The sequence below is a fragment of the Anguilla rostrata genome, chromosome 2 (genome assembly GCF_018555375.3).
Source record: "Anguilla rostrata isolate EN2019 chromosome 2, ASM1855537v3, whole genome shotgun sequence".
Taxonomy (NCBI): domain Eukaryota; kingdom Metazoa; phylum Chordata; class Actinopteri; order Anguilliformes; family Anguillidae; genus Anguilla; species Anguilla rostrata.
In genome coordinates, this window is record NC_057934.1 from 10524767 (window position 1) to 10539437 (window position 14671).

Below are 14671 nucleotides of genomic sequence, written 5' to 3' on the forward strand. Positions count from 1 at the left end.
CAGAGACAGTAAGGGTAAACAATCCATTCCTCTATCTATCCATATTCAGAAGCATGTCATCTGGTTGGGCGTCATGATGAACAAGAGCCACACTCTAGAAGGTACAAGACACCTTGTTTATGATACCAAATCCATAACAGAGCACACACAGGTGCCTTCAAGGGGCAATCTGTCATACCAATTCTGGGAGGTAGGCAGAAACCAAAGTACCCAGAAGACACCTGCTCAGACACAGGAAGAAAGTGCGAATCCCACATGGACAGCGGCGGGTTCAAAACACGGAGCTGGCAGGTCCTGCTGTAAACAGTTAAAAAGCTCCTGCAGTTGAATGTCTAATCCAGGACTCTCCAGCATTATAATAATCACCACTAGTGCTGGACCTCTCACAGAAAATCAGAGTCCTGAAAAGGACGTGCAGTGAGATTGTTCTAATAGGCATGTTGTTTCTCATCAAGCTGTTACCAACTCATTTACAAGCCCACTCGCCCCCTATCTAAATGCATTAGCATTGGCAGTAAAATTGACCAGGGACCATATCACCACATACTATAACCATATTAAAGTAAGAAGAAGCCAAAAAGAATACGGAGAATCAGTGTGAACAGAAGTCCTTATGTGCGAGAGGTCACAGGATTCTAAAATGACCGATTATGCTGACAAAATCCACCCCCAAAGACTGCTCAGGCTCAACGGGGCACCAAGCACCAGGGGAGACAAGCACAAATCGAATTAGACCAACTCACTCCAGGCCGAAAATAGAAAAATAAACATCCACACACGTGAAGGGATACAGCCTGGCCATGCCAGTGAGAAGGGCTGGAACATTCTGGAAGCTGTAAACGCATCGAGTAAGAATTCATCAGGTTTCTCAATAATGGATAACTGCAATAAGGTCTAAAAAATAATGAGACAGTACTATGCAAGCTGATCAATCCAACTGGAACATAACTGAAGATAAGCATAAAGTAGGCAAATGCTGCACTCAAGATAGAGGGAACACAACACAAACAGCAACACAGCCAGTGGAAGGTCTTAGTTAGAAGTTTCAGGTCAGGTATTGGATATTGTATATACAGAGAAAGAGCAGGCATATAATCAAGCTACTCATCTCTAGGCAGGCGTGCTGATTTAATCATTAAACATAAGTGCTGTGTACAATGGATCTAAGTACATCCAATCATAATTACAATTATATTGTGGAGTCTATGCTGCCCATATTTATGTTTGAATAAATCCCTTGTTAGTGGGCACCCATTGCTCACTAAGACTAAGACTCAAGTTACTCAAATGCTTCCTCGGGAATATTGTATGACAGAGACAATGACGGGCACAATTAATTAAGCTGAATAAGCCGGCCACACAACAAATGTGAACAACCGGCTATTTTTACACACTGTCAAACAGTAGCTTTGGCTTTAGTGCAGCTCCACTGTTTTAAATGAGCTTCCTTCTTAAGTGGCAGTATACAAGCCTGCCTTCCTGTTTACGGCAGTCTCATTAGAAGCCTAACCTCCGGCCCCGTTTTTGGCTTAACTTTTGCCGGCTCCCCTAGAGGGGGCACCCGGCTCTCTGGAGAAGGGGTGGAGGGAGGGAGGGGGCAGCTCACTGTCTGGGGCACACTGCTGAGGTGTTCAATATTTCACAACATCTCCGCTGATATCAATCCCTTCACCTTCCCTGTGATGTGGCAGCTGGTGCCGCACCCGAATCCACCCTGTCAATGGGCTTAGCTCACCACGGTCAGGTATCTTTGAGGCTTTAGGAGATAAATATAACACATTACATTACAGTAAATCATGCACACACACACACACACACACATTATATTATATTATATTATATTATATTATATTATATTATATTTCTTGGTGCCTTTTTAAACAAACTTAATTTAAATACATTTTTATATTTCTCTTATGTCAGTTAACTGGTGTGTCTGCCTTCTGGAGAAAAACAACAAAAAGTAAAACCTGACAAACAGAATTTTGTAAGTTTCAAAATATGAAAGAAAAGGCAATGCAAACTCCTTTCCCCCTTATAGCTACACACATCTTTAAAATTCACTGACCAGTGATGTTTATCATGTTAGCATACCTGCCACACACACACAGCATAGTGCTGAATACAATACTCAGTACAATGCAACATTAATCATTAAACAATCCATTCTGCTCAAAAAAAATGACTAGGACAAAACCATGGGGGAAAAAAAATCATCTGTATTTATCAGGAGTCACTACAAGACTGTCAACTGTCGAGGCTAGACAATCCAGTCAGTTACAGTGAACTTAGAGGAGGTATCCATTTCAATTTATCCGGATAAAAATGTCTGCAGTCATTTTACATCTTTACAGTTTACGTTCAGTGTGAATAACCAAATAAAAAGTCAGCGAGTTCACACTTCATGCATATAAATGCAAACTTATGTTCTCTATTTTCTTTTAAATGTTGAAGTTTTGGACTTAAATCTGTATCTGTAAAGATTAAGATTAGACTATAACAGTAAGATACATTTCACCATATGACCACATTGTGAATTCAAACCGTTTAAAACAACTAAGTAAGCAAGTGTTAACAGTAATCAAATACTGTAAATGTTTACAGTAATAAAATATGGTTAAGTAGCCTTGTTGGTCTTCACTGATAATGTCTTCACTTATAAGACAATACTGTGCATCAATATGCAACTGCTTAATGTATTACATATCATACATTCAAGTAAGAGCACATTCAATAATTATTTAACAAGCATAGTTGAATAGAGGGCCCAAAAAGTGCCCGTGGTGAACTCCTTTACTAACTAAGGCACTTAAGAGGGTTTAATCTTTATCATGAAGCCTGGATGGGGGGTGGGGAGTGGGGTGGAAATAACAAATAAGCTTGCAACGATCTTAGCTGCAAAACATGGGGACCAGTAAGACCAACATACACTGGACTACATGGATTACATAATAACACAGTTTATATTAAAATAGACCATTCCAAACCCTAAAGGGAATGGACCTCCTCAACTTAGGGGTTCACTGACCTACAAAAGAGTACCAACTTTCCTTACAGAGACACCTAGAGGGAATCTAAATTAGCAGTAATCAATGTCCCATCGGACCAGCAACAAGAGCTGTAGAAGAGAAGACTGCCAAAAGACAGAAATTAATAAATCCCTTGGATAGTTCTGTGTATTAATTAGAGGGAGAGAGAAACACTACCACCTGTTTTGTTTGAATAATCTCTTTGAAATTTTCATTTCTAAAATCAGATGACAGCGGAAGTTGGAATTTAACAAATAATTTGCATAACATCAGGCATCAACATAAATTTGGATATTATTCTTAAGTTCACATAAGTATATGTTTTTATTCATTCTCAGCTTTGAGTTAATAGGATCTTATTTGTTTTCTTTATCAGGTGTTAATATGAGTAATACTCAGGGGGAAAAAACAATCTGAAAAAGAAATACATTCATGCACAACATGAAGTACGATGCCGTGTACTTTAACAGATTCGCCTTTATGAGAGCGTGCGTGGCCGAGAGGTCGTGTGTCGGCACATGTCCAGAAATCACCTCTGCATTCTCGAAGGTAGTGTTTGGATCATCAACATTACCATCATCATTATATTTCTATGTCCCATCTGATTTCCTTCTGTCCAAAGGCCCTCTTCAGTTCAATACACTTAATAATTTCATCTGGGGAATAATCGGTTTGGCTGGAGCACTTTAAAATGCAAATAAAACATAGTGAGAAAATCCTAGACAACATAACTCTGGAAAAATTTAGTAGAATCTTCTGTAGCATTTTTAAACAAGTGTAACAGTTCCACAGCGTTGCTATTGGTGCTACGAGTGCAGGAAGCCATGCGATAAATAATACAGCAGGATACTTTTCTCTTTTATGCCCGGAGTACTAACACATTTTAATGAAGCTTGGAATTGCAACAACTTATCAAAATTCAGTAATGGAAGCGTTTAATCTGCGTCCGTTTTAAGGAATTTCACTCATCCCCTGTGCTGACACGTTGGTAACATGTTTTCAAAACACTATGCAAATTGATGTCGATACGAATTTAAATATTCTTTATCATTCATTATAGATAGATTGGAGTCATGTTAAAATTTCCCGAATTACATAATCACTGTTTAGTGGAGTAACTCATTGCAAGGATGTAGGCTAAATAATGACATGCTCGATTGAGTTTCACTTAAAGTGTGAAAACGGCAGAGCTCCGTTTACAACAGGCAAGCACCGCACATTATACATTTTCAACAAATAGCGCTGTTTCCTACTTTGTGAATTTGGATGGATGACCTGTTGAGTGCACTGGGACCAAAGGAAAGTGACGTATCCTAACTGCTATAGCGAGCGACAGTGCATGTAGCCTACCATTGGTTTTCAGTTCAAATTAACCACTCTTTGGTTTTGTAGGACAGGCTATTCGTACTGCACACGATAGAGCCATGTGACAACATGTAGAAGTATCTGTTGATTGCCTAAAATGTGCCTGCATGAAAAATTAAAAAGCTTGAAAGTATTTTCACCAATCTCAATTCACCACTAGTGCACAGTCGTAGAGTTAAGGCCTGTAGCACTTGCAAGACACCATCAAGACAGTGTCTTGCAAGTGTGTGGAGTTTGAACGCTGTCCTCCTGTTGGTTTCCTCCCACAGTCCAAAGACATGCATGTAAGCCAATTGAAGACAATAATGTTTATTGTCCATAGGGATGCGTGTGAGGGAGTGAATGTTGTGTGTGACCTGCGATAGATTGGCAACCTGTCCAGGGTGTGTTCCTGCCTCTCCCCCAGTGCACGCTGGGTTAGGCTATATGCACCCCCTGCGACCCTGACCAGATTAAGCGGTTATAGATAATGAATGGATGGATGGTCTGAATCCCGATGCAATGGCTGACTCCAAAATTAACTTGGATACTCAAAAACAACATTTCTCCTCAACCTGTTGCCAGGCCATTTTGTGCATGGACCATGTGCTATATTTCTTCTTCTTCTACTACTACTGCTACTAATTATAATATTACAAATAGCAAATTATGACGATGATGATAAGATGCATGCGAATAACATTGGACTGGCAACTGATAGCAAGTCACAAAGTTTTGTCATAATGACTTCAATATATTGCCATTTTTAATAACGGAACATAAATAACCACCCATTTCTTTTACAAATGATAAAAAATAAAGACTGTCAGTCAATCTTTAATTAAATTAAGACACATCTACTCTTCCAACTTGAAAGTTTGCCAATTGGTGGCTCCTGGATATAGACCTGATCTTTTGCCCTGATGAATATGAAGCAATTATTTCTTTATTTACAAAAACCTGCATGAAGTTTACCTGATGTGTAACTGCACAAAAAACAGTGATTAAATGTGTATTATAAACATGTAAATGAATATATCTGATGACTTGTACATTCTCATTTAACTTTTCCATTCCTTAAAATTGAATTCTCCCTCCTATGTCTGTCTCCTCTCTAATGCAATTTCCTGTACATGAAGATTTAAAACAATACTGTGTACTCCGTAGGAAGCAAGTCATTTTGAAATTTGATGTACTGTGAAACAGGTAGATGAAGCTTATAATTATCTTCAGCGACCAGGTTGCCGTTTAAAGTAAATTAAGTTAAATTTATCACTGTGATAGAAATAACAGTGGGCACTGTCCACGGGGAAACATCAGATAGTGAGATAATGCCTATTTTTCCATCTCAAGTCCCCAGTGGAAGTTGCATTATAAATTTGGCTTTTTATAACCACTGATAAGAGGAGATCTTGAACAGCATGAATGCAGTGATGATAGGGAGGCACATCCGTAGGGAATGGCAAACCTAATGAAATTCACGTCCGAAATAATTTAATCGAACTGCGTATTTGTATCCAAACACTCGTTACTATCTGTGTATGCCAGGCCAACATTTTTTTTCCTCCACTTCCTGTTGCTGACACTGCTGGTTATTTTGAAACCTGGAAATGCAGTCCCCTGGTGCTTCCAAGAGGCCATCCTGTAGGCTTTACTGTGGCTGAGACGCGTCCTCTATCCCTTTCCACCCAGCTGCATGTTCAAAGGCATCATCCCCACAACACCAGGCCCTCTAGGAATTACCACTCTGCTTTTACCTCATAGGCCTGTGGTGCTGAATATGAAATTCACATCCACCCGGTTACATAATCTACAAGTAAAATTAGGCAATTTTACATAACTAACTACAAATTCAATGCCTGCATGTGCTGCGCATGCCTCCGTCAGTGAGAATTTGAAATGATTATTAAATGTATCTCAAGTTCACGGAAATAAATGCTGACTCCACAAATGCAGCTTAATATCTTTCTTAAAAAAACATATGAAAACTGCCAGGTCATAAAAAGTACCCGCCACATAATACTGCAATCACATTTACGCTACAGTTGCACTGGTATTTAAATGAGTATGTTTTCTAACAGATGGTGCTAAAAAGGTCACAGGCATGCATGGGGGGCAGCCTCACAAAGAACAATCCAATGAGCTCTCCTCTCTGTTGTGGCTGTAAAGGCTGACACCCAAATCCTTTTGAAATCAGTGGGCAATAAAGGAACCGCTTGGTTCCTGGTGGCACGCTACCTACAGGAACAGCCTGTTTCCATAATAGCTGAAATCGAGTGATCAAATCCCTTTCATCCATACAGACCCATTGAGAGATGCAACCGCAATTAAAACGTTCACATTTGGTAACTTCGAAAATGCAGGAAAGAGTCAATTCTGCTTCCAAATGAAATAATGACTGTGTCTGAGTAAGGCAACAGAAACAGTAGACACGGTACGTATGCAATTTGCTAAAATGATTACCATCATTAATCACCCAGAACCACTGTAAGAGGCTGTAAGGCACCATTATAAAAGAGTGCCCGCAAATACGCAATTCTATTTTAATGCCAAATGACCTAGAACTAACGTTAGCAGGCATCATGTTACAGAAAACAGTCGTTTAAATTATTTTCCACACAATCACTTTGTTTGATTGGCGGGTAGAGCAGCACAGCTGTAAAGCGATGCAAACAAAGGCCGACTTGTCAGTGATGCAGCTCATGACTAGCATTGTGATTGCACATACTTGTTTGTTTGAACTAACCTCAGATGCCTTCATTAAAGCGACACCCCGTACTTTTAAAATTACATTTCTACTTCATGACTGCAACTCCAGTGACGATTTCAGAAGTCCCAAAGCTTCACAACCCACCTCTTCATATTTACGAACCTGCTTTCCCATCAATCGTTCAGTACCATAACCGGGCTTGTGCAACATTCCCAGAAGACCCAGCTGGCTTTGAGGGGCACCATTACCATACAGGAACATTTGCATCCGATGACAGAAGCAAATGGTCAAATTTTTCTCTACTCGAGCTGCCTTTCAGACTTCCAAAACGGGGCTTACCAAAACCTGACTGCGCTTCGGAGGATCCTGGTGGAGAGGGAAAGGAATTGATTTTGCGAGGACAGGAAGTCTATCCCTGCGAGGAGCTGGATCAGTTCCCGCTCCGGTTAATGAGGCTTCATGTTCAGTTTATATAAAGGTATGACCTTATTAAACAGGGAGTGAAAGGGCAGAGCGAGTCTTTAAACGATAAAAGCTAAAGCTGGGCAGATGCTCGCTAAGCTCAGCCTCTCGTGTGCTGTGGCTAAGGGCGGTTACTGTTATTCTAATAGTGGAAGTGATTACAAGCCACAAGTTTCTCTAATGAGTAGGAGAATCGGGGTCTACTGACCCCTTTGCACAAATATTATGATGCAGACCCACACACAATGTTTTGTCAATGCCATTAACACACCGAGAACTATAATCCTTTAATCCAGCTACCTGGTTATGTTTTACATTTATGTGTTTTTAACGCAAGCCTACCGTGATGTGGTGCAAGTAATCATTAGGACAAAATTAAATAAAAAGAGGAGCAAATACTGTTCAATAATGGGATTTTTTTATTATTAAATTATATGATACAGTGCACAGTATAAAATAACTGCAATTACACGTCTTTTATGAATCCCATACTTGTCATAGCCATTATTGCCAATCAAACCAAAACGTTCGAAAACGCAGTCATAAGAGGCCCACCCCATCACAAGGCAGACGCATATCCCCCAATAAGGTGCTTGTTAACTTCATGAGCTGAGCAAAAAAGCAGTGATCTGAACACACAGGTCTTTATTTGCCGTTGCTTACACGGTTACTGGGGAGGCGTGACTGGAGCGTGGCGACTCTTTTAAAGGAAGACCTGGGCTTGAACATCGGCACTCGTGACTTTACAAGCGTAGGCATGCCTGGCCGGTCAGTCTTCATCCTCACCGAGCTCCCCCCCCCCCACCCCCCAACCCCACTACAGCACAGCGGCTAACCCAACACCTTTCCCTCAAGCACGGGAACATTATCTGAAGAGGAGGGGGGGGAGAAAGGAAAAAAGCTAAGTGTAGTCTGAGATTGTTCCATGCATAGAAGATGTTTATATATTCATTATCTTCTTCGTAACAGCTGACCAACCCGGCTAATTTAACGAAGCCGGCAGCCGGTGAAAATGTCAACAGCAACAACAAAAAAAAAACAACAACAACAAAGAAGCGAATGATAGGTAGACGGAGGACGGGGCGACCCATGGATCTCCATTAAAATGACAACTTTATTTTTACGGGACCGGGGGAACGGCTCGCGCTGCAACATTTGGGCAGAGCCGCCGATCCATTAGGAAAGAAGCTCCTGAGAGAAGGGAGGAGAGATGAATGGAGCGCGGAGCCGGCCGAGACAACCTATTAGCCGTTATTTATCTCCGTCCCTTCGCCACTCGTTTTGTGACTCATTGAATAATATTTCGTCTGGTAAATGGGAGGAGGGGGGCAGAGAAGGCATATGGCGTCTTTTTTGTATTTTTTGTGTTTCCCGGAAGGTTTCGAGAACCGTACAAAAATAAATCTAAAGCAAATGAAGGGGAGTGGTCTTTTTTTGGGGAGGGTCGAGTCGTTAATGGAGGTCCATGCGGGTGGAGGGCCTGCCGGCGCCGCCCCTGCCGTCAGGGTCAGGGGAGGATTTCCGGACCCTCTCGTAGATGAAATTGTACAGGCCGTTTTCGGGGCGTGGGGCCTGGCAGTTCTTACACTCTAAGCTGTAGTACTGCTCCAGGAGACCGTACACCGCCCCTGCATGAGGGAGAGAGAGAACCGTGAGAACCGCGGTCAGTAGGCCCATTACACGACATTACATTACATTACAGTACATTATATTACATTACAGGCATTTAGCAGATGCAACTTACACAACATTTTTTTTATACAGCAGGATACATACTGAAGCAATGCAGGTTAAGTACCTTGCAAGGGTTAAGTACCTTCCTCAAGGGTACAACGGCAGTGTCCTACCAGGGAGTCGAACCTGTTACACTGCACTACACTGCTGCCCAGGAAAGAGCACACACCACTCGACCCGAAGGGCTTCAGTAACACACTGAGGAACGTGCATCCATGACACTGTACGTATGAGGGAATATACACGCGGCCCTGGAGGAAGGCGGCTGCTCGTAAAGCAAACGGTGTGACATAACCTCCATTGCAATACAGGGCTGGAAGGTTAGTTCAAATAAATGTCACAATACCAAATGCAGGAGTCTAAAATTGGGCATTACGGAAAGGGTGGGCTGAACAGAAGACAGGAAGAGACTCATGTAATTAAGTAATTAAATCATCCAACAGCCGAAACAACCTCACAATAAATTACAATAAATTGATTTCCCATCTTCCCATTTGGTAAATTACAGTAGCATCTCTGTGGCCCTCCAGAGGGTGAACTGGCCAGAATCCAGATAAAGCATTCAGTAGCTGCATTAGACTTGGATGTGTTTTCATACCAACACCTACTGCATGGGGGAAGTTAAATTCTGAGCTGCACCAGGATTTTAAATGGGGAGCCATACCCATATGAGTACCCTTACATCAGACTTGTGTAATGCTGATCCATTACACAACTTGAGCTTATAAAGACAAATGCAGAACTGCTATCATGTCATAAATAATACACAGACAGAACTGAAGTAAATATCATCTACAAGTCACCGTCAGTACATTCGTGGATTGATTTACTGTGTGCAGATTACATACAGCAAGTTGATCTCATGCTGATGCTCTCATAATAGTATTAGTCATATCTATAAATATAATTTGTGATATTAATTATTCCCATACAAAGTGTTTTTTATAATATCTGACAAATTCTTTCCCATAAACTACTACTTAGAGTGTTCTTATTTTTCTCTAGTTGAAGGTGAAAGACTTGATGCCCACTAACACACTTCCACAGAAAAAGACCATGAGAACATGTTATATTCGGGAAGTGGCTGCAGTAACAGTATCGTAACTATGCTGTAACAGGTTCCGGGGGCCATTTTGGAGCGGGCGCTTCTTACCGACGCTGACGCGCTGCTGGCTGAGGAACAGATGCATCTCGTGGACGTCCCTCATCAGCCGATCGTCCCCGAAGGTGAAGTAGGCCACGTCCCGGCCTGCCTCGGCGGCGGCCATCATCTGCAGCAGGGCTGAGGAAGCGGAAGCCCGTTAGCGCGGCTAAGGGTGGCTAACACAGCCTCGGCATTCAACACGCCGCTGTGTATGTCGCTAACGTGCGATTAGCAGGTAGCTGCGATCTTCAACACCGTTTCAACGTTTAACAGACATTTAGCATCTATCAGCACAGGCTTTGATGTATAGTCATCAGTAGGGATGGGTAAGGTATCGGTTCGGGGCACCCTTTAGGCACTAGCACTGTTTTATAATCACAAGAATCGCCAGCTTCACACAAACAGTCTCTGTTATGGTTATGAGCCACCATATATAATTTGGAAATCAGCTCTGTTGTTGCCTTTTTACCCAAATGTATTAAATGTGTTACAGCCACCAACTACAGATAGTTTAATTACATGTGTGAAGTGATCAGAGGCATTCACCCTCTGTGTTTCTGTACATCTGTAACAGCTGTCTCTGACAGACCTTCCCGACACCACAAAGGAAGGATAGCAAAATACAATTAATAAAAAAAACATTTCACCAACATGGAGCATCAATATTTTTAGTCATAAGTATGCATTTAGTATGCAAGTATGCACTTTTTACTAATTGACCAATCATAAGAAAAACAAAAAAAGGCATGTTCCTTAAACTGATCTCCAATAGTGTTTTACTGCTGCCTGTACAGTACAAGGGCTTTACTGACTGAAAGAGTAACATGCACTCACAAAAGGGGAGTCCCCCAGAGTTACTCATATTTCACGTTCGGGAGCACAGGATACAGCTGGGCTCATTTCTATTTCCATTTAGAAAGTTAAATAACAACGGCAGGTTCTCCCGAGAGGACCTCAATCTCAGTCACCGAGTCCGGCACCAAGCTACGGCCCCAGAGCCGTTAATATTTAAAGAGGCTGGTAATAACTCTGCTGATTAATGATCGGCGTGGAACGGCATTAGCAAGCTCACCGAGTAACATTTAAGATGAACACAGCGGCATTCTGGGGTTTCCCCCTGCGCTTCTCCCATTACATTACCTAGCATCGCAGTGCATTGTGGGTATTTAGCAGGGCTCTTATCCAGAGCGACTTACAACGCCTTTCTCATTTTTACGTAGTAACCCCGTTTATACAACTGATTGTTTTACGCAAACAATTCATGCTATCTGGTTCAAGGGTACAACAGCGGTGTCCTACCCGGGAATCGAACCTGCAACCTTTAGTTTGCAAGCCCAGTTCCCATGCTGCCGCCCCGCAGCTGCACCCCTCCTGCATTTGAAACGCTCCGGAAGCTTCTGGAGGCGCCGGCCGGGCGGGGAACCGTCCCGGGAGGGGCGTCATTAAGAGAAGAGGCGCTAATACCGCAGGTGACCTGCGCGTGGGTGACCGGGGCCCGGCGGCTAATTAGCACGCTAGCGCGGGGGAAGCGGGGCGAACGCTCGGCGCTGGAGCCACTTCTCGCGGCGAGGGAGAACAAGGAGCGGCCAGGGGGGAGGGGAGGGGAGGGGAGGGGGCGGGGCTTCAGATGGAGTCGTGGCGGCGAGCCGGGCGGACGTCGTCTGAGCCCCTCGGCCAATCGAAAGTGAAGCGGGGCCGTGACACGGGCACCCGGGGTGGATTGATGGACCGGGCCGGGAAATCAATGTGGCTTTTAATGAAAAATATAAAAGTTTGTCAGCCGATCGATAACCGGAGGGCAGACGAACAGGCTAAGTAAACGAGCGAATGTGAGGTAAGACTAATGAGGATCCGCACCGCTCTGTACCGCTGAGGCTGCTTTACAAATCGACTCCCTGAAAAAGGTTTTACAGTAGATAACTGTATGTGTGTGTGTGTGTGTGTGTGTGTGTGTGCGTGTGTGTCCGTGTTTGAGCATGTCTGAGTGAATGGGCGGGTGCCTGTGTGCATTCTGACTCAGTAACAACGGGAAGTAAAATTTAGATTTATTTTGGCTCTCACGCCGCAGATAAAACGGCAGCGAATATCTGACAGGAAAACATCAACAGAACCTTGTAAGGACAAAAACTCTTGCGCAGGCAAACACACATATGCATACAATCACCTCACAAATTTGCGTATTGAACTGATGCTTATTGAAGAGTGGCCAGCGTCAAGCCACAAAAAAGATGAAGAATGAAATAATCAAGCTTAAACAACAATTAGCTTGAATTTGGCCGGTTTGTTTTCTTAAGTCACTGGCCCGTTCCACCCCAGACTCCCCTCCCCCCCACCCCCCCACCACCCCCCCTCACCCCGGCTGTCCCTCCCCCACTGTACCTTTTAACCTGGTGTCGCCCCTGAAGACGCCGCAGCCCCAGTTCCCCGTGGCAACCGCAGACAGGTTCTGGCTCTTCGCCCCGGGACGCGCAAAGCCGCAGTAGGCCTGGGGACGGGGAGAATGACATCATCAGTGACAGAGACGTCTGAGGTAAAGGCGCCTTGTTCCTTTCCAAGGCCGACGCCCTGTCTAAGATGAAAGATGTTGAGTGCAGATCTTTTATGAATGCAGTCACTTCAGCGCTGGACTCAGAATGGCTGTACAACCAGCGCAGATTAGCTCCTCATCCTCAAATGTTTCATTCACACACATTCGCGCGCACGCACGCACGCACGCACACACGCACAAGCACACAGACACACGGACACAAACAGGCAGACAAACACAGACACAGACACAGACACAAACACATGCAGACAAAAGGAGAGAAAACGTATGTATCTGAAGAGCTCCCTGTACCAGTGAACCACACTCTATGTCCTGACTATGATAAAGACTGGACTGTGTTCAGTCCTGCACTGTGATAAAGACTGGACTGTGTTCAGTCCTGCACTGTGATAAAGACTGGACTGTGTTCAGTCCTGCACTGTGATAAAGACTGGACTGTGTTCAGTCCTGCACTGTGATAAAGACTGGACTGTGTTCAGTCCTGCACTGTGATAAAGACTGACTGTGTTCAGTCCGCCTGGATAAAGACTGACTGTGTTCAGTCCTGCACTGTGATAAAGACTGGACTGTGTTCAGTCTGCACTGTGATACAGACTGGACTGTGTTCAGTCCTGCACTGTGATACAGACTGGACTGTGTTCAGTCCTGCACTGTGATAAAGACTGGACTGTGTTCAGTCCTGCACTGTGATAAAGACTGGACTGTGTTCAGTCCTGCACTGTGATACAGACTGGACTGTGTTCAGTCCTGCACTGTGATAAAGACTGGACTGTGTTCAGTCCTGCACTGTGATAAAGACTGGACTGTGTTCAGTCCTGCACTGTCATACAGACTGGATGTGGTCTCCATTGCCCCGAGGCCTGGATCCCTGCAGCTACCAACCACTGGTGCATTTTCCAATTATGAACCCTGTACATGAGTCAGCCTCATAACTGGAGAACATACAAAAGAACAGCACCATTTCTGAAGCCCTCGGGCCAATGCCTGTGCATTTAAAAAGTCAGACATTACGTTACATTACATTCATTTGGAAGACACTTTTATCCAAAGCGACGTACAAAAAAGTGCATTTCATGGTCGTAGACAACTGCTAAACACGGGTTCAGTAAGGTTCAGACGTATACCACGCATGTACGAATTACAGCAGCGGTCTGACTGAAGCCATACAACCTTCAATTATGCATAGGAAACCATTAAATAAGTAGAGCTGCTCATCAATGAGGGCCCATCCACCAATGAGAGGACAGAGCGATCATATTTAATGCGGTAATCCAATGTAATTGTCCAATCCGACCATTAGTGATGCAAATGTGGATTAGGATAGGGACGGAAAATCGCAGGGTTTTGCACAGGGTGACACCTGACTCGCGGTGTTTGAGAATTTGCGAAAAACCACAGGAAATGCATTTGCACCTCAGACAATATGTGCGCGGGGTGAAAATGAACAGTGCGCATCGCTCCCGTTCCCTCCCGTTTGCAAATTCCTATTCCGGAAGGGCAGCTGTGACAGCAGGCCGAACGGCCCTCCGAGCAGGATTGATCTCCATGTTGGAGCATCCCTCACATCCCTGTCAATCTCTTTGAGGGCTGTCATCGTTTTTTTTTTTTTTTCACGCTTCCCAAAGTGAGGCCTGACAACATCGACGTCTTGATTCCGTAATGCGAATTTCCATCGGAGAGAGGAAGAAAAAGCCTTCCCC

General features: G+C 43.7%; 1 protein-coding gene across 3 annotated transcripts in view; it reads right to left on the minus strand.

Annotated features, from left to right (window-relative positions):
- Positions 1–7946: 7946 nt before the first annotated feature.
- Positions 7947–14671, minus strand: part of LOC135245898 (poly(ADP-ribose) glycohydrolase-like) — a 48620-nt gene continuing 41895 nt past the window's right edge. For all 3 annotated transcript variants that reach the window (XM_064319280.1, XM_064319273.1, XM_064319264.1), the window contains 3 exons: positions 12803–12908; positions 10433–10561; positions 7947–9173 (listed from right to left, as the gene is read on the minus strand). In XM_064319280.1, the coding sequence (XP_064175350.1) occupies positions 8998–9173; positions 10433–10561; positions 12803–12908 (411 nt within the window). In that variant the 3' untranslated portion in view covers positions 7947–8997. The remainder of the gene's footprint in view (positions 9174–10432; positions 10562–12802; positions 12909–14671) is intronic.